The sequence below is a fragment of the Varanus komodoensis genome, unplaced genomic scaffold, assembly GCF_004798865.1.
Source record: "Varanus komodoensis strain SLA01 unplaced genomic scaffold, ASM479886v1 scaffold8, whole genome shotgun sequence".
Lineage (NCBI taxonomy): Eukaryota > Metazoa > Chordata > Lepidosauria > Squamata > Varanidae > Varanus > Varanus komodoensis.
Window position 1 is genome coordinate 13,449,415 of NW_025336481.1, and position 26,892 is coordinate 13,476,306.

Genomic DNA, 26,892 nt, shown 5'->3' on the forward strand with positions numbered 1-26,892 from the left:
CCCCCCCCCCCCCCCCGCTACTGTTAGGGCTGCTATTTCTGTTTTTGTGGCGTGCTGTGTGCAAGCGTGGAGAGAGGTGGAAGGAGAGGCGTCGCTGGGGCACTCGCGCAAAGGCTGTCGCTGTCCGCCCCTCTTGGTGCTGAACATGGGCGCTTCAAGCAGGGCTCTGTCCATGGTACCTACCGTCCTCCTGGCTCTGGCTCTCCCCACGTTCCCCGTCTGGGCGCAAAATGACACAGAGCCTATCGTTCTAGAAGGGAAATGCTTGGTGGTTTGCGATTCCAACCCGGCTACCGACTCTAAAGGTTCCTCTTCTTCTCCTCTGGGGATCTCCGTACGGGCTGCTAATTCCAAGGTTGCTTTCTCGGCAGTTAGGAGTACCAACCATGAACCTTCCGAGATGAGCAACAAAACCAGGATAATCTATTTTGATCAGGTACAAAGAAAAAAAAGAGACTTGATACCTTTTATTCCAAAGGAGGAAATTCTAATTATTTTCTCATGCTAGAGGGAGCAGGGAAGTGAATTTTGGAACGTGGGGTTTTGACTAAGGAATGAAATGCATTCAGTCTTGCAAAAGGGAATCAGTAAGAAAGGGTATGGGAGTGGGTGGGAAACGTGCATGCATGTGTGCATTGGGAGGTAGCTGGTCATGACACTGAGATGAGATCCGTTCAGGAGAGTAGGTGGGATCAACAGGTGAGAGTCGATCTGTGAACTCTTTAATGTTCCTTTGAAACCAGTAAGCTGAAACTCACAAAGTGGTAGCAGAAACTCTGGGTTAGTTGACTCCTCTTTGCAATTCACAGTCTTCTGCCTTTCCAGTGAAGTTTGATAACTGTTTCATTTTACTGTGTGAGGCTGCAGTTGCACATTAGAAGTGCACATTGGAACTGAATGAATCAGAAGACTGTGACCAGGAGCATGTGGGCTGTTTTTCTTTGAAAAGGCAACTGCTTGTTTTACTACTTATGGAGTCTGACTTCTAGTTGATATGAAAGGCTCATGGTGAATGAAGTGAGTTTTAAGAGTTAGACATTGGCAAACAATGAGTTACTGCCACCTACATTTTAATTACTCCACATTCTCATAATTTATAAGCAAGTTGTCTTGATTGGAGGTCAGAAAAAGGAAGCCCAGAAAATTCAGGAATTCAATAAGTTTAGGTGATTTAAAGTTAATAGAAGCACTGAGCATGGAAGAATGAAGAGGTTGCATTGTTTCTACACTTTTGTAGTCTGATCGGAAGTATATTTACTCAGAAGTCAGTCTCAGATGGGACTTACTTCCAGGCAAGTGTGCTTATAATTGCAATCTTGCAATCATGTATGTATATGGGAATTCATTAAGGTGGGAGTGGTGGAGGAAGTGAAAATGTCCAAAAATATTTTCCATTTCCCTGGAAGATTCCTCGTGGCTTGCATCTGTATATTTCCCCATATTTCAGTTCAAACCTTTTATAGCTTTATAAGGCACTGAAATCCACACCTGGGCTTTAGACGCAGCTAGTAACTAACAACCTCACATTCACAGTGGCATGAATATGGTGTGCATATAGTATGAATATAAGATTCAGACTGAGCCAGTTAACACTAAGAGAGTAAAGCAGGGTGAAAAATATACTGCACCTTCATTACATCACTGCAGAATTTTGCAATATTGTGACACCTTCCTATATACCCCTTTTTTTCTTCCTCACCTCAGAGGTGCACACCAATAAATCTTTTATCTAGTTTCTCTACAAGACAGAAAGAGAAATTAATTCCTCCCCCTCCTCAAGTCATTTATATATTCTGCTCCTTTGGCAACACAAGAAATACATTCTTTCTCTCACTCTTTCATCAACCCATCTGTTGTACAATCACTTTGTAAAAAGTACATTATTTTCAGAGCAAGTGTGTCGATCTCTCCCATTGAAATCTATACAATTTGCAAGGGTATAATTTTGGTAGACTCTGACTCACATGTAAGGGAAGGGAAAAGAGGCATTGCAATTATGTTGTACCAGCTCCAGTGTGAAACGTTCTTGTCTTCCTGGGAATTGTCTAATGCTCTGCCATCAGCTATTTTCTTCATCAACCCTTTCTTATTATGCTTGATAGCAGGTGAAAGAACCTGTCTTGGCAAATATTAGCCCAGTGCTTTAATTAAGCACCACAAGTTACTTTTCAGTCTTTCCAAGCATATTTTCAGAGGGAATGATGGATCTTCTGCCTCTCTCATGACTACAGAGAGTTCTGGGAATCATGTACCTCACTCACTCTGCCATTAACCTTTTCAAGAGGCCAGGAGACAGGTGGATATGTAAAGGGACTTGGAAATGGTCAAACTAGACATCTGCCTGTGTCTATGGGAAGGGAATGCATGACAAGATATAGTATTTTCCCTTCACTTTGCAGGAACAGGTAATGCACCCTGAATTTATCTGAATTTAGTCTGTCCATTCCACCAGTTCTAAAAATCATCTAAAATTGCACATAATTAATTACTCATCTTCTTATGTTCTTAACTTCCTGCTTTCCTGTGTGAAACCATCAGCTCACCAGCATTCATGCTTTACTCTCATATTTCCACATTCTTGCCAATCAAGAATGAAACTGGAGTCAACATACAGTATGTGAAAGCTTTTTCAGTTACTCCAAATGAGGTCATACCCCAAACTACATTATCTCCAAGAACATTTATTAATATGATGGCAATGCAAGCTTACAGTGCAACCCTCTACATGCCTACTCACACATAGCCCCACTGAGTTTCCTAAGACTTTCCCTCAAGGATGTGTGTGAAAAGATCACTGCCTAAATGAACTTAGCAATAAACCCATGTAAATGTTTCACAGAATGAGATGTTTTGGACTGATCATTTTCACCAGTAGAGTGCGTTGACCAAAAATGACCAAGGTAGAACCAAGGCAAACATTATTTTTGGATTTCTACAAAGCAGGATATGTGATGGAATTCTCTTGTGCCATGTCATATTAATGGACCATTTAGCGCAGCACAGTCAATTTAGCCTGGCAGCAATGGTCTAGGAACATTTCCTTTCCAGTCTTCCATGAAAGGTCCTGTAGAGACTGGGCCACAGATGTTATGTGCAAAGTATTTTATTTCATGCATTTAAAAAACAACTCCAAATCATCTTTCATCCACAAGGGATCCCAGCATAAATAAACTAATGCATCCTATATATCTAATTACAGATTAAAGGACAAATGGTATTATTATTCCATCAACACATACAGGACACTTTGCAAATTAACATGCACATAAAATGTAAGCTCCCTTCCTGAATTATTAGAATATAAAAAGCAGAGGAATGGCAAAAGATCAGCTTTAGTTTAAATTGCTTAAAAATGACTTTTCATCAAAACATATCAGAGTGGTGTCCAGAAGGAAACTCCCAAACTGCTTAAAAATATGGATTGTTGAGAACCACGCAGAAAGCTTTGGATATTGTGTGGTATAATAATTAGATGAATAACAACAATTATACAGAATAATACATTAAGTATTAAAATATTAAAGGGCGTGTTGAGCCTCAGGGAGTTATTCAAAGCAGTTAACACAGATTACCTGGTTAAACCTGCAGGGTAGGACTGCTTTATTTATTTATTATATTTATAAGAACGTAAGATGGATCATGCCAGATCAATCCAAATGTCCACCTAGTCCAGCACGCTGAACACACGGTGGCAAGCCAGCATACACAGGATGGATGCAAGACCTTCTCTTGCCCAAGCTCCTCAGCAACTGGTGCATGCAGGCATGACACCCTTGGGAAAGGAGGTAGCACATAGCCCGGGAGGTTGGTAGCCACTGATAGCCACCTCCTCCACAAATCTGTCCAACCCCCTTTTAAAGCCATCACCATTTCCTACGGCAGCAATTTACATCCTGCCTTTATTTTCTCAAGGCGGGTTATATAATTCTCCTCTTCCTCCTCAGCTTATATAATTCTCCTCCTCCTCCTCCTCCTCCTCCTCCTCCTCCTCTCAGTCTTATCATCATAGCAACAGCCCCGCAAGGTAGGCTGGATTGAAACCCATGACTAGCCCAACATCATCCAGTGGGCTTGGTGGCTGAACAGGGACTAGGACCAAGGTCTCCCGAGTACCAGTCCTGCATTCTTGACCATTACACCACCACCTATATTGCAGAAAGGGGCAGTTTACTTCAAGCTTCCTGGTGAGCTTGTAGTAGATGCAGGACTACCTCATTTATCCCTCATTTTTACAGTACTGCACTAATACCACCTTCCCCAACCCTCTAGAGATTTTGGAGGATAATTCCAGAATTCTGATTATTAGACACACTTGCTTGGACTGGTGGGAGTGGGTCCAAAACATGTGGAGGGCAAGACACTTTTTGGAACCTCAAAAACTGCCTTACACTGAGTTGAACCAGACCGCCCATCTGTTGACATGGATCAGCAGCAGTACATTTCCAGGGTTTCCAGCTGGATACCTCCCTAGCCCTAGCTGGAGATGCTGAAGATTGAACACCAGATGTTCTGCAGAGGAACCATGAACCTACTACTCAGCTGTGTCTCTTCCCTCCAAAAAAAAAAAAAAGGGGGGGGAGGGAAGGGAAGGGAAGGGAAGGGAAGGGAAGGGAAGGGCAAAGCTATCAATGCCTCTCCCAAAGTGAGTCCTGTTGAGTTCAGTGGAGATTTAGGACAGCTGCCCTAGCTAAGGTAGGGAGCAAAGGCAGGCACAGAGAGAAGAGATGAAGGAGCGGCAAGGAAAGAAAGGAATGGTTGTGCAAAAGTGCAACTATCTGTAATTAGACATCAATTCATTGGGGATAAGGACTTAAACTGTAGGATTCCTGGACAAGGTGGAATAGGAAGGAGACGTGGTGTAGGAAGGGGAAAGAAAGAAGAGCTGAAGTTGCTTAGAAATCCAAAGAGAAAGTTGCAAGCAATTTAACCACAAAACGGAGGTTCATTCTCATAAACAGGCTAACAGTCATTGTGCAAGAATGTTGAGAATTTCTATTTAAGAAAGCCCAGGGCTGTTCTTGCAGCTTTAAACAATTTCTATGCTAAATAAAGAAGAGAAAGAATGCTAAGTAGGTATGTAGTCCTCTTAAACACAGAAAGTATATTTCAAGATAGGACATGCCAGGTCAGTGCTAGGTCATGTAACCTTACCCAAAGGATTACATTGGTGCTGAAGAATACCTGGGTTTTTAGCAGATAACTGCTTGAGATCCTATCCACTGAAACCAGTGGCCCCACTTATGTTGATCTGAATGGTACTGAATTGTAATCGCAGCGGTTGAAACCTTTAAAGGGAGGTCAAACACATGACAGTGTGATGCTAATGTCCTGAATTATATGGCTGATGGTCCTATGTTAAGAGTGAGCCAGTTTAATCACAATGCACCACTGTAACCAGAAACCGGGAGAGGGGCTGCAGGTTCTGTGGCATATGCTAAGGAAATGGTGCAACAGACTGGTTTGAAATGGCAATGTTGGAGAGGTTGGCTTGCGCCATGCTGATTTTGAGATAGAAAGGACTACAAAAAGGTTATATGTGGCAATGTAGATTTGTTGAGTGCCCTCCAGCAGTTTTACAGATACAGTCCATTTCCTTAACCCACCAGTTTGTGAGCTTCAGTTTGTAGCTACTTTTTTCTGATCGTACATCTTTTGGAAAACAATTTGTTATCTTAAGTGAGGGAAGTATAGTATACACTTTGTTATAGAGGTATAAGATGTTGGTAGGCTTTGAAAAAAAATGCATTTTTCACTCCTTTTCAGACTAGGAAATTCAGAAGCTCAGATAAATATAATGAAAGGGAAAATAGAATGGAGCATGAATGGACTCATTGGGTGGAATGCCAGCGACTCAGCCCTTTGGAAACCCAATGAGGTGCCACAGGAACATTTTGGGAGGATAGTGTGGGAATTTCATGAGTTTAATGTGGCTTATCCCTGAGTAAATGAGTATAGCATTGCAGCCTCAATCTGTGAAAACTTAAAATGCTTTCAAATATTTTAAGGGTGCCAGGGGGTTAAGCTAGAAGACCTTTAAAGTTCTATCCAGCTCTATAATTCTGTGCAGTTAGTATTGACAGAGAGTGGAGTACATGAAATATTGAATGGTGGTCTCATTTGTAAAAGTTCCGTGTGTCTATTCCAGCAAAGAGACCAAGTGGGGACTTGGATTCACTTCCACTGAGAGCCACCGCATTGCAAGGTGGTGGTGAAGCTGGACCTAATCACATAGCAAACCTTATGCATATTGTCTAAATGACACATATTTTAAGAGTCCGGTCCTTAACAGCTGCAATTTCTTGGCATCTTGGAAACTGACTGAACATAAGAAGTCCATGATATTAAATGAAAACAAAGATGAAAACAAAATACCCACCACCAATGTAATGAGAAGGTGCATTTGGATTCATGACTTAGTTGGCTGAATATAATGCTGGACTAGATAAGCCTTTGCACTGATTCAACATAGGTCTTCTTATGGTCTCATTAAGTATGTTTGAGCAACACATCTGAAGAGAACCCATTTTGCTCAATCTAAAATTTAGACTGTGTGAAAACAGGACACAGGCAGGCACATATAAGAGGAAACAAAGAAACAAACACAAACAAACAAATCCTACATTATCAGGGTCTTGGCACTAGGAGTTTTAAAAATCAGAAGCCATTCCTTTAAAAGGGTAGACATGGTTTTAACTTGAAATTGATGAGTTGTTCATTCAGTTAAGAATGCAGCCTGAATCCAGTTATTTGGAAGTACACTTCCTTTGAAATCAATAAGGCTAATGTTTAAGGGCTGTGTTTAGGGCTGAGGAATAAATTCCATAAAAAATCAATAGGGCTTAAACAAGCCTGACTTTCTCTTGATTGCACGTATTAGTTACGAACCCGCCAAGTGTATGGGATTCCACAGTCAGCTATAGAAAGCCCAGAGTACATCCTTTAAAGAGTCACGCAAAGAGTTTACCTTTCTGTAGCTGATTATGGCTATATCCCTTGTTAATCGTAATTACTCTATTGGTTCTAGCTGGTTGTAGAACAGTCTGCTTGCTTTAATATGTATACAAAGATCCTGAACTGGCTCACGATTTGCAAGACTTACATCCAGTGGGGAAGGGGCATATGCATGAATGGGAACCATATATATGATGTCACAGATGTATATTTTGATATGCATTTTCAGATGAATATGCTATACACAAGGAAATGCACAGAAAAAATTCAAAAAGTGTGCAGACAGATGTTGGGAATGGGATATGCAAGCCGCGTGCACTGCCAGTTTCATGTGCTTAGCGGGGGTGTGCACACATCCCTGTGATTCCTAGTGCATAAGGGACTATTTGAATTGAACCTGTGCTCCACTGAGGTCAGTCAATCTTCTTGTCCAGCAAAGTGTAGCACTTGGAAGTAAATGGTATGAGGCATTTCAATTTTGTGCCCTACTTCTGAATATTTGCTCTTGATCTGGCATAGATGATCTTGCGTGGTCAGGAGAAATGTCCAGCATCACTGCAATGCTGATGTAACATTATACCATTGCTGATGCAGCTGTTGGTTCCCATTCTGCTCTGTTTGGGTCTGTCTGGATAGGATGGTGAGGCATTGCCACCAAAGTGCTTGGAGAATTGCTCTGCAGATGAATTTTAAATACACAAGCCCACCCGCTGTGACATGACGGTGCACATGCTTCAACCTCAGCAACAGCTTAGCAGAAACCCAGGAGTTTTTTAGTTAGAAGTAGAAAGCACATGCAATGGATTCTATCCAGGCAACTCAAAAGTAAGTCCTATGGATTTCTTTGAGACTTACTGTCAGCTAACTAGAATTTTAGCCTTGGAAAGGAATTTCCAGGCCAGTTTAATCTTGTTGAAAATATTTTGTGTGTGTATGTGTCAGTAACACACAAGTTAAAGTATAAAATACCAGTTTAACCAAATTTTGAGTATCATCATTTACATTAGCATATAACTATACTAATTAGTATGGAAAGTCTTTATATTAGTATAAACACACACATTAAAGCACATACATGCACAAACACACCACTTCTTGACATCAGATTGAATTCACATTATAATAAAACTTTAGATTAATTCAGCTGTTTTCTGGAATATTGAATGCTTCCATTAATTTTCATTTTTTCTTTAATTTGTAGATCCTTGTAAATGTGGGCAATTTCTTTACATTGGAGTCTGTCTTTGTAGCGCCAAGAAAAGGAATTTACAGTTTTAATTTTCATGTAATTAAAGTCTACCAGAGCCAAACAATCCAGGTATGTTGATTCAAAATTTGTTGGATTGTCTTTGTTAGTATTTCTATCCATTCTTTCTTTCTATTTTTAATAGATCGGTGATGGCTAACAAACTATTGATGTAAATGGAACAGTTTAAATCTAACCATGTTGATAAGTGAAGTAAAATATCAAATGTCTTAAGGGTTCTGTATAAAATGGATTAGAAAGAAAATGAAGACCAAGCCAGTGCTCAGCTTGGCCAGTACCACTGGATTTCAGTGAGGCTTGATCTGACAAAGGGCCACACACAGAATCACCTGAAGCAACTTCTACTTCTGTAGTGTTTCCCTTCCCCTCTGCACCTTTATAGCCCTGTGAGCAGACATCCGAACTGCTCTAGAGAGTCTTCCAGCCCTCTAGAAAAGTTTTGGGGAGTACTGGGGGTTCATATGGGAGTGGATATTGGTGTGGAGTGGGTCCACCAGTGGAGTGCTTTGCACTAGTGGGAAGCTGGCATTAGAAACATAGAAACAGAGCGAGTCAGAAGGGGTCTCCCAGGCCATCTAGTCTGACCTCTGGCACCAGCCGGCTCCGCTCATGACATGCCCACCATGTGGACGTCCAGCCTATCCTTGAATACTTGCACCGATGGGGCCTCAACGACCTCTCGTGGAAGCCCATTCCGCACCCTCGGGGTCCTGACTGTCAGGAGGTGCTTCCTGGCATCTAAATGGAACCTTGGTTCCCTGAGCTTTGCTCCATTGGAGTGCGTCCTGCCTTCCTCTGCAGGGGAGAACAGGTCTCTACCCATCTCCATGTGACACTCCCTCACATACCTGTATGTCGCCAACATATCCCCTCTGAGTCTCCTCTTCTCCAGGCTGAAGAGACCCAGTTCCCTCAGTCTCGCCTCATACGGCATCCCCTGCAAACCAGACACCAACCTTGTGGCCCTACGCTGCACTGACTCCAACCTGGCTATATCCTTTCTGTAATGAGGGGCCCAAAACTGAACACAATACTCCAGTTGCGGGCGCACCAGAGTGGTGTAGAGTGGTAGTAATACCGCTCTTGATTTAGAAGTCACACTTCTGGCTATGCAACCAAGGGTGGCGTTCGCCCTCTTGACCACCTCATCACACTGCTGACTCATGTTTAGCCTGCAGTCAACCAGCACCCTGAGGTCCCTTTCACAAGTGCTGCTCTCCAGGCACTTGTCACCTAACCTGTACTTATGACAGCTATTCCTATGCCCCAAGTGCAAGACCTTGCACTTATCCACATTGAATGCCATCCTGTTGTCTCTTGCCCACTTCCATAGCCTGCCCAGATCCTTTTGGAATCTGGAGTACCTGCTCCTCAGTTGTGGCCACTGCTCCAGTTTTAGTGTCATCTGCGAATTTGATCAGCAGACTGTTCACCCCTTCTTCCATGTCATTAATGAAAAGATTAAACAGGATAGGCCCCAGGACAGAGCCCTGGGGGACCCTGCTTGTCACTGGCCACCATCCTGATGATTCCCTGTTAATGGTTACCTTCTGCTTTCGGTCAGTCAACCAAGCCATAATCCACCGGACAGTGCTTTGGTGTATCCCAGAACTCCTCAGTTTCTCTACCAGGATATCATGGGACACTTTGTCAAAGGTCTTGCTGAAATCCAGGTATACCACACCCACTTCATCCCCTCCATCTAGCCATCTCGAAACCTTGTCATAGAATTCCACAAGGTTTGTCTGGCAGGACCTGTTTTTGTGGAAGCCGTGTTGTGTGGCTGTCAGCCTCCCTTCCCTATCTATCATCACTAGATCTCTCTGTATTATGAGCCTTTCTATTGTTTTTCCTACAATGGATGTAAGGCTAACCGGTCTATAATTCCCCATGTCCTTTCTACTACCCTTTTTGAAAATTGGGACCACTGATGCCACCCTCCAGTCCTCTGGAACTTCACCCATTCTCCACGAGGGCTCGAAAATGGAGGCCAGCGGGCGTGAGAGAACCCCTGCCAACTCTCTAAGTACTCTCAGGTGTAACCCATCAGGGCCTGGTGCCTTTGTAATGACCAATGCCCTGAGAAGCCCCTCGACTGCAAGGGAGGTGACTCTAATCTGTGCCCCTAAGTCCCCAGCCTCATCTAATCTCCTATCTGTATATCCCCCGTCCTGCTTTGGGGAGAACACAGAGGCAAAATAGTCATTTATCATTTGTGTCTGTTCCCTCATATCAGTCACTGGATCTCCTTCCTCCTTATTTAGTGGTCCCACCACTTGTCTCCCCTTCCTCTTCCTATTTACATGCTGAAAGAAGCTCTTTTTGTTGCTCTTGATATTCTTGGCAAGTCTCAGCTCGTAATCAGCCTTAGCCTTGGGAAGAATCCTTCTGCAACGGGCCTCCTCCTCCCGGTATTTCCCCCAGTACCCATTTCCTACGGAGGTTCCTCTTTCTTCTAATCCCTCTAACCACCTCCTTTCGCATCCATGGCGGCACTCTCCTCCGCCTCCCCACCTTACTGACTAGAGGTATTGTCAAGGCTTGCACATCCAAAACCTCCCTTTTGAGTGCTATCCACCCCTCCTCAACTCACTTACCTTCCAGTAACCTATCCCAGGAGACTTTCCCTAGTCTGGCCTTCAGTTGGCCAAAGTTGGCCCTCTTGAAGTCCCAGCTTCTAATGTTCGACCTGCTGCCCATCCCCAGTCCCCTGATCTCAAAGCAAAGGATGGAGTGATCACTTGCATCCAGAGCTCCCCTAATCTGTACTTCATCCATCAGCTCCTCCCATTGCACCATCCCTAGCTATACATAACTTCTAAATATGGCCTAGAGTGTACAAAGCAAATGTTTTCTGCCTTCTCATTGCATGATGCAAAATTTTAGTGACTCTCTGATTGGAGAGTCTCAGGTAGCATGAAAACAATCCAATGGATGTCATGCAAGTCCTTAACCTTTCCTGTTGGAATCAACAGGGATTGGATATGCTTAATTTTTGCCTATACTTCAAATGAAGGAAAAAAAGAGAGAGTCATCATTGTTATGGATACAGGTGACAGCAACTCATTTGCAGGATCTGCACTGAAGACATCCATCCATGGATACTAATATGAAGTTTTCCTGAGCCTTATATATCACTGCCCAGTGGGTTCACCTCTTAAAGCCTCCAACACACTGCATACCTCTTAAGGGACCTTGGAGCAGGATGACTGAGAACTCTGGTTGGCACTAGCTGAGCCCATGCAGTGAGATCAATAGGAGGGAAGGGAGAGCTCAGTAAGGTGCTTTTGGAGATCTATGCATATGGTAGCAGATAGTCCATGCCATGGGGAGTGGGTACGTTTGCTTGTAGCTCCTTTCTGGACAGGGTCACTGGAGATGTTTTCCTCCCTTTCTCATAATGCTAGGACCAGAGGTCAACCATTGAATCTGAATGTTGGGGGACTGAGGCGAAAAGGGGAAATACTTCATTGCATGCTGCCGTGCTTCTGGACATAATGCCTGGTTGAGCTACATCCTGGGAGGGACCATGGCTTGGGAGGGCCAGAACTCAGGGACTCACATGACTGATGTGCAAAGGACCATGTTCAGTCCTTGGCATCTCCAGGCAGGGCTGGAAAAGACTTTTGGGAGCCAGCTGGAACAGTGCTTGGATACTGGACTTGGGCACACCAGGTTCTCATTCCCACCGAGCCATGAAGCTCAGGGAGTAACTTTGGACCGATCACTAACTCGCAGTGTCACCTAAAAGATCAGATAGAAAGGAGAAGGATTGTGCAAACTAACCTGAATTCCTTGCAGAAAAGGAAAAAAAAAAAAGGCAGGAGCGACATATAATCAATTGATAATAAATAAAATCCTGGAGAACTGCTCAGCAAAACTAGGCTAAATGAACCAATGATATAACTCAGTACATGATAGCTTCCTATGCTTCTACAGAATTATTTCCCACCAGAAGTAATGATGGCTGCTGATGCGGATGGCTTTAACAGTGGTAGGATGAGACAAACTGAAGAAGGATAAAGCTATCAAGGGCTGATAGAGTTCTAGACCCTGCTCAGCCATGAAACTTACTGGGTGGCTTTGGGCCAGTCACAGATTCTCAGCCTAACCTATTTTACAGTTGTCGTGAAGATAAAATTGAGAGAGGGAAGGTCATGGATGCCATCTTGGATTTCTTGCAAGAGGTGAAAAAGTGGGATGTAAATTTAGTAACAAAGAAAACAAGTGTGATGGCTATATGCTGCCTTCAGTACCAGGGGTGGGATGGTTCACAGTACCCTTTTCTAGGGAACATGAGTGGGAGGGTGATATTGTGCTTATGCCCTTGCTGTGGGTTTGTTACATGGATCTGATTGTCTTCTGAAGGAACACAATGCTGGACCAGGCAGACCTTTATCGCCCTCACTCTGAAATTGATGGGTAGCAGATAAAAGGACATCATTCTGCACAAAGCATGGCGTGACAGGTAGAAAGGTGCTGGTGTAGGATGCATTTTTAATGCTTAAAAGTGAGTCCATAATGATAGATAAATGGAAATGCCATGTTCCAAGTCAGTATCAAGGTGTCTGAGTGTCCTATTTTATAAAAAGCAGTTCTTTACTGGAAGATCTGCTAGAGGAAATTAAAATGAAATGAGGACAATCCTTTGTTTGAAATATTGTCTAGTCTAAGTCCAGTTTAAGGATTAAAGGAAGGACAGAGGAAGCAGAGGGCTCAAAACTGGAAATCAGCAGTTAGCATCTGGGAAGTTTGGACTCAGGTCACCTGCTCCCAGCCTTCCCCTCTAGGGTGTGATGTAATACATTTTCATTTCAGTTGTATGAAGTGTTTCCAAGTATTTCCAACTATGAAGGAGAATAGGGCACTCTAATGCAAACTTCTGTCCTCTGTTGTGTTGTTGTAGTCTCTCTCCCCCTCACTCATTTCTAAAACATGTCACTCTGGTCAGGATACAGCTGCATATTAAGAGTATAAGAACACAAGAAGAGTCCTGCTGGATCAGCCCCTGGGTCCATCCAGTCCAGCATTCTGTTCACACAGCAGCTAACAAGTGCATAGGAAACTCACCAGCAGGACAGCCATGCAACAGCACCTTGGCACCCATGTTCCTCAGCCACTGGGGTGCACAGGCATAGCACCTCAGATACTGGAGGTAGCTTAGATCCATCAGGATTAGCATCCATGGATAACTTTCTCCACCAGGAATTGTTCCAGTCCCTCTTTAAAGCCATGCAGATTGGTGGCCATCACTGCATCCAATGAAAGTGTGGTTTTGGGTTTAACTATATGCTGCACAAGAAGTACTTCCCTGAATCTCTCCTGAAACTTCCATTGATCATCTTCTTAGGATGATCCCGGGTTTACGTTGGCATGTCATCAGCAGAGCCTGCTGGAGCCTGGGGTCAGACTAGATGACCCCCCTTTTGCTCGGTTTCTCTTTTTCTCTGTATCATGACAGAGGGGGAACAATTTTTCCTTATCCACATTCTCCACACCATACCTAGTTCTACATGTCTCTACACTTTTCTGCATTCTCTCCTGAATCTCTCACCAACCATCATCATGGCCTCACAGGGATGTAATACTAGATCCTGGGGAGAAATAGGCAAAACCTGTTGCTTTCCTGTCCTGTATTATATATATCTTGGAGACAATTATCTCACTTTTCAAATGGTTAATGATCCAAAGTGTGGTACAAAAATACAATTAAAGCATATTAAGATAACATGAAAAATAATTAAAACAATATTTTTAAAAGAGCAGTTATTTCTTTGCAAGCCAGCCTATTTACCAGCAATTTCTAAAAAACACTATGAATATACTACAATAGAACCACCAACCACCAACTCTTAATTAACAACAGTCGGAAAGAAAAACATTTCTTGGACCGACCTCAAAGAAAATGGGAAGCGATCTAATTGCATCTCCCTGGAGAAAGAATTCCAATGTATGGGGCCATTACTAAAAGGACTCTGCCTCTCATAGCCCTAACCAATATAACTGGATGTTCAGGGAGCTTCATACATGCATACGTAATTATTACAGTTACTTGGGGCTTCTCTGTATGAAGCATTATATGCTTGCAACTCCTCATTCACAGTAATTTGCCTCTCCCATGCCTTACAACCACTCCCATAACTATTTTTGGTTGCATAATAGAACATAAGAGAAGGCAGAGAAAGAGGAGCAGATTTTAATTCTGTAAAATGTCCAGAAGTCAAAAGCTGAAGAGCCCCGTGTAGAAGTCCTTGGTCCCAAAGTGTAAATGGCTGTAAGGGTAATGCCAGCATTTTGAATCTGAACTGGGTTTGGCAGCAAATAGATAGTCACCACAATTAATGCGATATTTTCTATAACCCGCACAGGGAGCTAATAAGGCAGGCTAAAAATCAGATGATGATGATATTTTCAAATGCTGAGCTTGCACTGGCCCCTCCTGCATCATTCTGAACCAGTTGAAACGTACATACTGTAGATCACATTGCAACAGACATCTTTGATTCATCCGGCTGACCATTTCTGGGCACAGGCTGCTAACCTACAGCTCCCTGGTGGAGAACCACTTGCCATTGAGCCAAATTTCGCCTTCAGACGTTTCCATCCTGGCCCAGTCTGAGTTCCTGCTGCCTGTGTTTTTCTCCCAGGCCTCTTCAACTCCTTGACACCATCTCTTCGTCCCCAGATTTTCATTTTTTCTGTGCATCCAGAGGGACTCAGATGATGCTTACAGAAGTGCCTCCTCATGGTAGTTGACTCCTTTTTTATTTATTAAATTTGTATGAAAGCCACTCCATTAGCATTATGCTCTCTGGGCAGCCATAGCAACTAATATCGATAATAAATAATACAGTTAAAAGCTATATTAAATAAGAAAATAAGGCACAATATATACAATCAAACAAAAAGTAAATTAATTAAATATAATAAAATAAAAATTAAAACCAGTGCTGGCTATAAATAGTTTAAGTAGTGCCATAAGTGCACCAAAAAGGAAAAGTTTTTGTCAGGTGCATGATGGATCTCCAAGGTCAAGGTGTTCCACAACTGGTGTGCCACCACATAAAAGGCCCTCCTTACTGTATGGAGGACCACTTACGACTCCAGTCCAAAAGAAGAGAGAAATTTGCATAATGTGTGCACATGATAATTGATATGTATAGATGGAAATCCAGAAGTAGTGTTTGTAATTCAAAGAGAAATGCAAGTCATTACTCTAGTGAGAAAGAGGCTGCTGAGGCCCTCAGAACCCCACAGGTTGCTCACAGTGGTTTAGGCTTAACAATTCCATTGAATTTATGGCTACACCGAAGACCTGTGAGAAGTTTGTGCAAGCTCCTCTTTACCATGTGGGCTACGGATCTCCATACAGTTTATGGGCCAAGCTATCCCTGTCCAGGATTACCCATCACTGGCATACCAGCAGAACCGATAAAAAGCACTCTTGGTTACAGCAGTGTTTCCAGTGGCAATGCTGGATTCTGGATTTGTCTCAAGTGATTTGCCTGCTTCTTCAGTGGGCAAGAAACATCCAGAACAAACAGCCAATTCCTTTGTTTTCCAGAGGACTTGCATGCCCTCTCCCCTCCCCCCCCCATTTATACTCTGCTTTTTTTATCTTGCAAGGAATCCAAGGTACAAGGTTGTCCTCCTCACTAGTTTATCCTCACAACAAGAGTCCTGTTAGGAATGTGAGGCTAAAGTGTTAGGTGACTGGCACCCAGTGAGCTCCATGGAGTTATCAGGATTCATCCTCCATCTTATTAGTAGTAGTATCACGTATTTTTGAATATCCAGAAAGCAAAGAATGATGTCAGTATTCTGTTTATGAAATTGGCTTCTTATTCATTATTAAATAGGATAAGGCCTACATCTCCAATACAGCTTTCCAGGACATATTGGGGGTTGGAGGACCTTTTCCTTGTCTTCATATGCATAGGATTGCACCTTTAAAAGCAATTTTGAATTACCATAGGCACAGTGTTCCTCACCCTCTGCTCTGCCTAAGTATAGTTGCATCCAGTCCTGATTGGCTTCTCTCTGCGTGGACCTGCTTTATCATCAGCACAATGGAGAAGATGCAGGTGACTTTTCACACATTGAAATGAATGAGAAAGCTTCAGAGCAGAACACTTGCACTGGCTTCCTTTTTCTTTAGTAAGTTAAGGGTGACTTTAACTCAGCAGTAGATATTTATTTATTTATTTATTTATTTATTTATTTATTTAAACATTTTTATGCCGCCCCATTCGCCGAAGCCTCGGGGCAGCTCACAACAATAGCAATAACAATAATAGCTTTCGATGGGGGCCCAGGTAAGCCCCCCCCCCCAGCCCTTTGCAGGTAAGAGGATTCCAGGGGTCATCTGCTCCCACATTTAATTTCTTTCCTCGTCGAAGTACTGGTGGGAGAGCGAGCTGGCACTTCTTCTGGGAACCTTTGCTGGTCATGGGGCTTCCCTCAACTGGCGAAAGCTTTCTTGCAGTAAAGCCAACATCTTTAAGCGCTGCCTGGAGGAACACTTCAGCTGGTGTCTCAGCTGGAAATGTCTTTTATTATTTATTTATTTATTTATTAAAACATTTTTATGCTGCCCCATTCGCCGAAGCCTTGGGGCGGCTTACAACAGTAAGTTAAATAATCATAAATTAAAAATATAAACATTAGAATAAAATACTTGCGCTGTTCTTAACAGAGGTGAAAAGTACCCAGGGCATTGCACACTGTGTGTTATTCACACGAGGACAGCATGTGGTTCACAGACAGACTTGGCTAGCACTGGGAAGAGCTGCTGCATCCAGTGCTGGCCAAGTTCTTTGCCACCGGAATTCCCACTGTTCTTCAAGTCATGTGCATAGAAAGCAGCAGGGATGGGCATGTATATCCTCCATGCACAGGGGAACCCCTGCTGTTATCATTCATCATAGATTAGGGATAACAGTAGGGATCCTTCCAGTGCGTGGGGCTTGCAGGCCAACCTCTGCACATGGAGGATTCTAAGAAGGCACCACAGGCTGAATGGGTATCTCTGATGAATCAGGTAAAGCCTGCAAACTACAGGCTCTCCATCCTGCTTTACATCATTGAAGAAAGTTCTGTTCAACATATTTTAAAAGTCCCTGGATATATGATTGCTTCCATTCAGCCTCCTATGAGAGTAGGCCATCCATTGGCAACCTGGGTACCCTCCAGATGGTTTGAGTGACAATTCTGAGGATTCATGACCATTGGCCACGATACCTGGAGCTGACAGGATTAGAAGTCCACAATGTCTGGAGGGCACCATCTTTAGGAAGGCTAGCGTAGTCCTGTCTTAGAAGAGGTAATCTAATATGAGCACTATGGCCCAAACATTTATGCAAAAATACATTCTTTTCCCATAGAACTGGATGGAATCCACAAAGAATTAATGATAAAGGACTAGACATTTGCAAGGTCATCACATTGTTAATTGTTGCATGAGAAAGCACCTGTAATTTGTCAATGGGCATGGCTATAATGCTGTTAGCTGCACAAGCACCACTGTAGCGGCACTGAGTGATAAAATGCAGACACTACAAAACACAGCATTTTATTTTTGAAATACCCATAAATGATAGAAAGAGTGAAGAAGCATTGGCTCATTGCAATGCAGGTGTGGTTGGCTTTAATGACAGTGCCAACTACTTGCTACACCCCGAGGACCCTCCTCTTTTGACTTCTGAAATCTACTAGGTTCTTTGTAGGGAGGCCATGTGTTCTCTTTTACAGAGAACAGTCCTCTTTGAAGGGCTGCCAGAGAGGTGCTGTCCTTTGTTTGAAGGTGTCTTATATTTGTAGGGTTGCCTGGTCCAGTTCTTTTATAAAGGTAAAGAAGCATCAGGAAGAAGAGCTGGGTCTTGAAGTTGCCCATCTACAGCACCTGGGCAGCAGGCTTAGGAAAACAATGCAGGCGACCGGGTTACAGACTCCCACACTATTGAGATGTAGCCACTTTTGTGACGACCATGATTAATATATGACCCTCAATACACAAAAAGTGGCACACGTACCTTGTATGTGGATCACTGCCCTTTCATAATACTCCTTATAAGTGATGTATTTCTTCTTTTTGGCACTTCAGAAGTAACCACCTTAGATTATTTGATGAGGAACCTTTTGGTCCTCCCTTTATACAGCAGTCCACTGGATGAACTCAACTGCAAACTGTTGATGCTACTGAAGCATTATATAGCATCGTCTGTGGGCAGGCCCAGAGATGAAGTGGACAATGCCAATGACAGAATGGATGTGGCCAACTTGCTCATGTTAAGCCTACTCAGAAGTAAGCAGGACTGAATTACTCAGCAGCACTTTTGAAGAGCATCCTAAATATCAAGGTTCTGCATGTCTGCTCAGAAACAAGCTCCAGCAGCAAAGTTATTCACAAGCAAGCAGAACATGTCTGCATGTCTATATTTTTAACAATTCTAGACATACATTAATTTCATATCAATGTACCTAGGATAGAAGTCTGACTAATCCCTGGGTTCTTTCTTCTAAATTGCTATAGCTTCCTTTCCTGTGATAAAGAGGCTGCTTTTAGTTGTACACTTCAGCTAAAAGGTCTACAGTTTCACATCTGAATTCTTTAAGAATGCTTGAGCAAATGTCATCTGGCCCTGTGACACATTACTTTTAATATTCAGCTAATGCTAAAGCTTCCTTTTCCATCACCTTTATCTGACACAGTACCTCTGATGCACTGCCAGAAAACAATTGCTCAGGTTAGTGCTGACTTGGACACAGGAACATGTCCTGAATATCTTCATCTCAAATAAAAGGCCATCTTTCACCAGGTGTCTATGTGCACCCTTTTGTAAATGGGTGCAAACTACTGATCGTTTACTAAGGTATTCTGATTCCAAAGGGCTAGGAATCAAGAGGAAGGGGGAAGATACTGATCTCTTACTAAGGTGATACCTCCTCACATCCACTTCAAGTGGATCCAGTTGAAAATAACATGCTGTAGAAGAACAACATTTGGATGCACATCCTGGTACAGGTGTCCTTTGTGTGGATAATGTCATAATCTAGTTTGGCCACTAGATGGTGGTAAACTTAGATGTGCCTGGTGTGAGTGAGGAAATGATTTCTGTTGCTCTCCTGCTCTTGTTTAAAGGACAAAATAGTATGCCAGGTTCTGAGAAAATGGAATGGCAGGTGTGGGGACCCCAACTTTCATCAGGACTGCAGTACACAGGAAAGAGCTCTTCAGACTTTCTGTATCCAGCTGTGATTCCATTGAACATGTCTAATTTAGCACACTGCTATCAGTTAGTGGGGGAAGGAGTCAAATTGGCTCTAATTGGAGCTTTCTTCCTGAAGCTAATAGCAGTGTGTGTTTGTTGGGAGTGGAAGTGAAATTTTCTTTGAGATCACAGCTGGAGAGGGAAAGAGTAGACCTTCCCTCCTCATATGATGACTTCCTGATGAAAATGTTCCATCTGCTATTTTTTTTAAAATTGGCATAGCTGTTAATTATGCAATTGTTGCCCCATGTAGTAGACCCTTAGAAAGAAAATACTGTTCTTTAGCTTCTTCCATGATTTCATTTCTAAACTTCTTTCAAAGGCGATATGGGAACAATATCTGGCAAGATCTTTCCATTTGCTTGGGAATGGAGATCTATTCTTCTACCCAAACCCAAGTAGCAGCAGTTGAAGGAAACAAGGGCTGCTGAGGTACACAGAAGTGCAGGACTGGGTCAAAGGGGTGGTTGTGAAGATTTTTGCATTCTGCCCAAATGGGCACTTTTGGGAGGAGGGAATGAGCCTCATAATAATTTATCACATTTAGGTGAAGCCAACTTTTCAACAGATTCTGCAGTTAAGAGTGAAGGAAGAGTTCACAGAATCCTTTGCTCAATGGAAAATAAGTGTGAGATGCAACTTGAAGAACCCGGGTGGGTTGCTCACCCGCCCCTGCCTAAGAGCCCCAGGAAGTGAAGGAGAGGCCATTTGCTCTTCACTTTCCATGTCTACAATGCCCTTTGTGTTGATATTTTTTATCATCTAATGGCTTTGCTGCTTGTCTGATTTCAAGCTTCTTCTGCACTCTATTTATTTATTACATTTCTATGCTACATGCAATAGCTGAAGCTCTCTGGGAGATTGACAACAATAAAAGCCATGAAATGAAGCATGATAAAACACTGTATTTTTTCTACATTGTAAAATAAAATTAAAGTAAAATGCAGCAGCAGTGTAAAGTTTAAAGATATAGAACTTTTCTATGTGAAGAGTTTAATCCACTGTATCTGTTTGGCTTTCATTACAGAATTAAGAGTCAGGCCTTTTTCTATTTTCTGCTTTATCACCACTATGTGGTGCTGTGACATTGCCAAACAGTGGGAATATATAAGCAGAAAAGGTGTTTTCTTTCACTTTTTATAATTATAAAGGGGTTTTTTTGTTTTTGCTTCAAAAACACTCTTTGAAAGCGCTATTTAAAACAGAAGGTCAACAACTTTGTTTAAAGAACCTATAAAGAAATGTGTGCTGTTTATTGATGAGTGCACAAGAAATTCCTCACATTCGAAACTTCAGAATGACCTTTTTTCCAAACAAACAAACAAACAAACAAACAAATGCTGAAGGCCTAAAATGCTTTAGTGAAGAGAATAATGTGTTCACCTGGTACTGAAAATATTACAGTCTAGATGCCAGGTGAGCATCTCTGGAAAGTGTATTGCAGAGCCAAGGTATTATAACTGAAAGTCTCTTCTCCTTATTAGACAACCGCTTTGCCTCCTCTGGTGTGGCTCCCATCATCTGCCACATTCATTTGTGGCCTTGTTTCACTAAAGTTTCCCTGAGGTTGTGCTTCCTTTATGATTGCCTTACATCATCCTAGCCTTTCGGATTTGTTTTCAAAATAAAGCTTTCTTACACACTGTTATAAGTAACCACACTGACATGTTATTTTTAAACAATGATGTGTCTTTTCCAGTGTGTGGTGCATTTTATTTGAACTCCTCTTATCAGACTTTAAAATAATTAATATGCTTCCTGAATAGATTTTTCAACCTTTCTAATGAAATATTTTATTTTCCTTCTAGTTAAGCTTCTCATCTGGGTAGGTGTGGGGTGGGGAGGATCCCCTTTGAATTTAAATATGACTCTGATAGACTTCCTCACAGCATATTATATTAGTTACTACTGTGGTGACTGTTTCCAGGAATTTCAACAAAGCTTACATTTTGTACTTGTACTGGGACTAATTTAGGATTAAACTGAGATTCACGTTCTTTGTTGCTGGCTCTCTGACTTCATCTCATAAAACTCACACATTCAGTGTATATGGGGCACAGATCAATTTAGAGTTAAGCACATTTAAGCTTATTTGTTTGCCTGCTTGTCATCATGAGACAATCTGGGAGCCACTGAAGTCATAACTTCTTAGTCTTTTTCCAATGTTGCATTCCTTGCACCATCCAGAGCACAGGAAGAGATCTTATATCAGGTCAGATCATAGGTCCATTTACTCCAGTAGTTGCCCAATAGCCCCAAGATATCTATCTATCTATCTATCTATCTATCTATCTATCTATCCATCCATCCATCCATCCATCCATCCTCCAATAGTTGCCCAATAGCCCCAAGATTATCTATCTATCTATCTATCTATCTATCTATCTATCTATCTATCTCTACCTATCTATCTATCTATCTAATCTACCTACCTACCTGATTTTTATCCCACCCCATTAGCCATTAAGCTCCCTGGGTGCATTACGAAGTTAAGATTAGATGGTTGGGCTCCTTCTGTTGGCCTACACAGTGGCAGAAGCCCACTGATTATAGCCTTTGAAAGTCATTGCAAACCTGCTTGTTCACCCACATCTTACTCTGACATCAGGCAGGGTGGTGGTAGGATGGTGGATCAGGAGACATCAACACCTGCTTGCTCGTCTCCCTCTGCCTGTCAAACCAGCAAGTGGGAGCATTAATGAGACTGAGAAGGAAGAGCAGTAGCAACAGGAGATGGTGGCAGTGAGAAGGTAGCTCCACCGGGGACGGGCAATCCAAGACCTGCAGCTGGCACTGGTTGGGTTGCAGCTTCCATCATTCCTCACCTTGGGAGGGCTACTGGATGTCACAGTCTGACCACTTCCGATAGCTATGCATTCCCAATGCTGACAAGGAAAGCAGCGGCTGGTGACAATGGCAGGAAGAAGGAACACTCAGTGAGGAAGGGGCCCACTGAGAATGGCTTGCCCATGGGCTCTCAAAATCCTGGAGCCAGCACTGCATGGTAGCAGCCCTGTTAGATCTCAGGCAGAGGTATATCCCTACCAACCAGCTGATCCTTTCAGTTGGAGATGTTGGGATTAGACTTTGGATCTCCTTCATAGAAAAAGGAGCCCTGAGCCATGATCTCCATCCTCTGCATCTTATTTAAGACCTATTGCAGTGTAGTGGTTAGGAGCTCTGAAGCTCTAGGTTCTAGTCCCTACTTGGCCAGTCATGGATTCTCAGCCTCTCCTACCCCACAGGGTTGTGGTGGGGTAAAAAGGAACTTGTGCACTGCCTTGAGCTCCTTGGAGGAAAAGAGGAGATATCAGCATCATAAATCTGTGAATTCTTAATCCTGATAAGCATTTTGGTTCAGATGGATTAGTAATATGTTCCTAGCACTATATATTTGTGGAATCTGGCTTTTCTAGACAGAAGACAAAGATAACTCTGTCATTTCTTTCTGTCTTAGATATGAAGATGCTGGTACATTCTTATCAGACATTGAACTGAAAGAATGAACTTACTCATCTGCATAGACCATGTTCAATAGGGTTGAATTTGCCTTGTCATAATAAAGATGACACATTTGCCAGAAGAAAAAGAGGTGGCAAGCCTAAGTAGCACATAAACACGGCTCTAATTCAGCACCACAATCAAAGAAATTCAAAGGCAGGCTCTTAAGAGTTAAGCCTGGATCTTCGAACGCAGTGGCATTCCTAGAACAGCAAGCTAGCAGTCAGCAGACGGTTTTTCATACTGAGCCGAAATGGATGGTGCATTTTGCAAGCATCTTCGCCCCAAGGCAACGAGGCACACCTTTTCAGCAGTTTCTCCAACACGCCATGGAAAGGTGTCAAAGGGTTCGCAAAGGGCTGAGTGTTGGGAGGAGAAGGCACATTGTTGATGCAAACTGGGTAGTGCACCCTTCCCAGGAGAGGGTCTTCAGGCAATGTGATGGAGTACCGACCTGCCTTCCTTGATAATGGGGGCAATTCTATTTCTCCAATACCCTGCATGCTAGCAGAAGCAATGGTTGTGTTCGGCTATGAAAAATGTATGAAAGAGTAGAAAGTAGTAAATTCAGTGAATATTTAATGCATTTTCTTTGGCTTAGATTCCATGTTGTATGGCAGGATTTTCTCTGGTTCTTCACCTACTTTGGCCCAGAAGATCTGTGACTTCCTGTGTCTTCCAGATCTGCTCCAATGGGTCTCCAAATCCTGGAACAGATTTGGGGGGGGGGGGCATGTGGAGAGCTTCAAGGGAAGTGTATTCCTCTGACAATATCCATTCCACTGGCTGATGTGGGTCAGGGTTTGATATAATCCCAAAATGTCTGTCTCACGTATACATTCACCCATGTCTTGATGGACATGATAATCAAGCATGACCTGTAATTGTAAATGAATCATGTTGGAAACTGCCTGAAGACCTTTGGCTGTTGGGTGGTATAGAAATAAATGCATGCATGCATATATTAAATAACAAGTGAAACACTAAAGATAGAGTGGGGCACCTGTCATCGCCTCAATGGATTTCATTTTATTTATCCCAACAAAAATAAAAGGTAAATATACCCCATGGCTCACATCAATTAAAACCACAGCATAATCATATAAGGACAATACCTTTCAGCAGTACGAAAATCACCATGGGACAATTACAAGTTAAAAGCACAGCAGTAACATCAACAAATTTGTGAAGGACAGACTTAACAGATAAAAGCATTTTTTCCTACTAAAATCAACAATTCAGCCTGACAAATTCTGCTAGAAAAATAATAAAAAAGCTTCGTGAAAACCTGCAAAAGGCAATCAATGTTGATGCCTTGTAATGAAGTCAGTTCACACAGTCATCTGTGAGTCATTATGTTTTGTATCTGCCAAAAGTCAAATGATGAAAAGCAACATGATATGCAGTGAAGGGTTTAAGAAAGAAGTGTGTCAAGGCATTGGATCAGGGGCAGCTGGTTCAATTAAGACATCTAAAATATTAGTGCTAGACACATTTTATGGTTATTAGAAAGCTCTGTGGAGCCTGACATTTATATGGAAAAGCCTAGCTGGTTGTAATGGAAGCACTTTTTATTAACTTGGAGGTGGTCGCATACTTGTTTAGACACTTAGTCCCTCTTGCCCAGATCTGACCAGCAGGAGAGTGCTGAGTTTTAGACAGGATTCTTTCCCAGCCATGCCTGGGACTGAATCTGGGATTTTCTGCATGCCAAATTGGTGCTCAGCCACTGAGCTGCAAACCTTCCCTTCCTCCTTCACAGCAAGGTCCATATATCGTGATCTGTGAGGTGTGATGCACCTTTACTGCCCAGTTTTTGCAGTCCCAGGAAGAGTAAATAAAACAACAGTTTCTCTTCCTGGGTGCTTGTGTTTGGCTTGGTGGATCCCAAATTGTGCAAGTTAAAGATAGTAACAATGTCTCCCCATTCAATTTTCTGCAAGGCTTGGATCCTCCAAATTACCGAAATTGTCTGCAAAGCAGTCCTGCTAAGTTAGCTATTCATCTTCTTTGCAAAATATCTTTCTTAGCAGAGACCACGATGTCCACCAAATTTTCACCATGCTTATTTTCTCCTGTTTACCATTTCACCAATGTGTACAAGTACATACACATTTGGTCTAAAACCCTTAACCAACAGGATCTTGAAGTGAAGTCACAAATGGCTGAGAGTTAATTTTTGAGCAGTGACTGAAACATTATACATATGTGCATTTGTTCATCAGTATCCTGCAGGTGTGTGCATGCATGTGTGTGGAGTTGTGAGGGAAAACTGTAGTTGTGCCACTTCTGCAATTAATTTCAGAAATAATTACTATTACTATTACTACTACATTACTTTAATATTCCATCTTTTTCCTGCAAATTGCCCAGGACAACTTATGCAATCTTTTTCCTCCTCTCCATTTTATCCTCACAATAAGTCTGTGAGGTAGGTTAGGCAGGGACTAAAATCTGATGTCCCAAGTCCCAGCACAGCCACAATTAAACAGAAATAATAATACCAGAGCCAAGCTATGGTACAGTACCAAGAAGAAGGGGGAATGCTGTAGAACTGTAACATGCTAAAACATGTTTGTACATAGAATTTATTTATTATGTATTTAAAGGTTCAGTGTGACTCAGGGAGCCAGTGTGGTGGAGTGGTGAAAATGTCACTAAATGTTTTAGGAAGTTGAAACCAAATGGGATTGTGAGGAGCTGGCCTGCTTTGGTGGGTTCAGGCTATGAGGACGATGCAGGGATGGCTGAACCAGATCAGGCTCAGAGCTCACACTCTGATAACAGAATTGTTGTTGTAACGGACAGGCCTGCACCTGCACAATCCCTCCCACAGTACCAGTTCGAGCCTGCTCTGGATGAAAGTAGTTCAAGGACACCCGCGGGCCCCAGTCCCCCTCCCGCCTGTGGGAATCGAGCAGATGAAAGATGCGGGGAGGAGATTTGGAAAGAGATGAAGAATTCATCTCAGTGTTCTGAGATGAAGAATGCCAGCCTCCTGAAGATGTGGACCTGAGGCCCTGCCGGCACAGCCACAGGCTGGACCAATTAGGGGCTCAGAGTGCAGAGTGCAGGTATATCTGTTTTCACAGAGCCCCTCCTTCCAGAAACAGGCCCAGAAGGTTCATAAGCAAAGCTTTGGGCGAAGGAGGGCAGAGAGGGGTCAAACATCTCCTGTGTATGCTCAGAGGCTTGTAATTGCTCAGAGTTTTCTGTGTAGAATAAAGACTCTTACAAGAAGTGTTGGAGAGACTGTCTTGCTTGGGAGGGGATGCCTCGCTCATGACAGGAGCTCCAAAGGGATCTCTCCAAGCTGGTAGAATGGGCATCAAAGAGGAACAGACAGTTTGATTTAAGCAAGTGTAGAATAATGCATGTTGGGGCCTCTGAGGGTGGTGGGACCAAGAGAGGGGGCCTCCCCAGATCTTACAGCCTGGGCAGGCTCATACAAAAGAACAGAGTCCTGAGAAGTCTGCCTGCTCCTCTCTCCCTCCTTTCCATATACAAAACTGTACAGTTGCTCCTTCCCACCTGCAAAGCAGCTAATTATCTGGCACTGCTATTTTTGAAAGGATGCTGAAAGAGTGGCAAACTGTGTCTAGTCCCCAGGCTACATGTGACTTCTAATGGTCTTTTGTGTAGGATCCATTCATATCAGATGGTTCTTGGTTAACTTGAGCTTTTTTAGTGCTTTTCTTTCCGCAGGTTAACTTGATGCTAAATGGAAAACCGGTCATTTCTGCTTTTGCTGGGGACAAAGATGTCACCCGTGAAGCTGCTACGAATGGAGTCCTACTCTACCTAGACAAGGAAGATAAGGTTTACCTGAAACTGGAGAAAGGTAATCTGGTTGGCGGCTGGCAGTATTCGACATTTTCTGGCTTCCTGGTCTTTCCCCTGTAA

At 42.8% G+C, this 26,892-nt stretch overlaps 1 protein-coding gene across 1 annotated transcript; it reads left to right on the forward strand.

The window, feature by feature from the left end:
• Window positions 1–145: 145 nt before the first annotated feature.
• On the forward strand, window positions 146–26,892 carry CBLN4 (cerebellin 4 precursor). Its single transcript, XM_044455563.1, has 3 exons — window positions 146–436; window positions 8,153–8,269; window positions 26,695–26,892. The coding sequence occupies exons 1-3, from the start codon at window positions 146–148 to the stop codon at window positions 26,890–26,892; spliced, it is 606 nt and encodes a 201-aa protein (XP_044311498.1).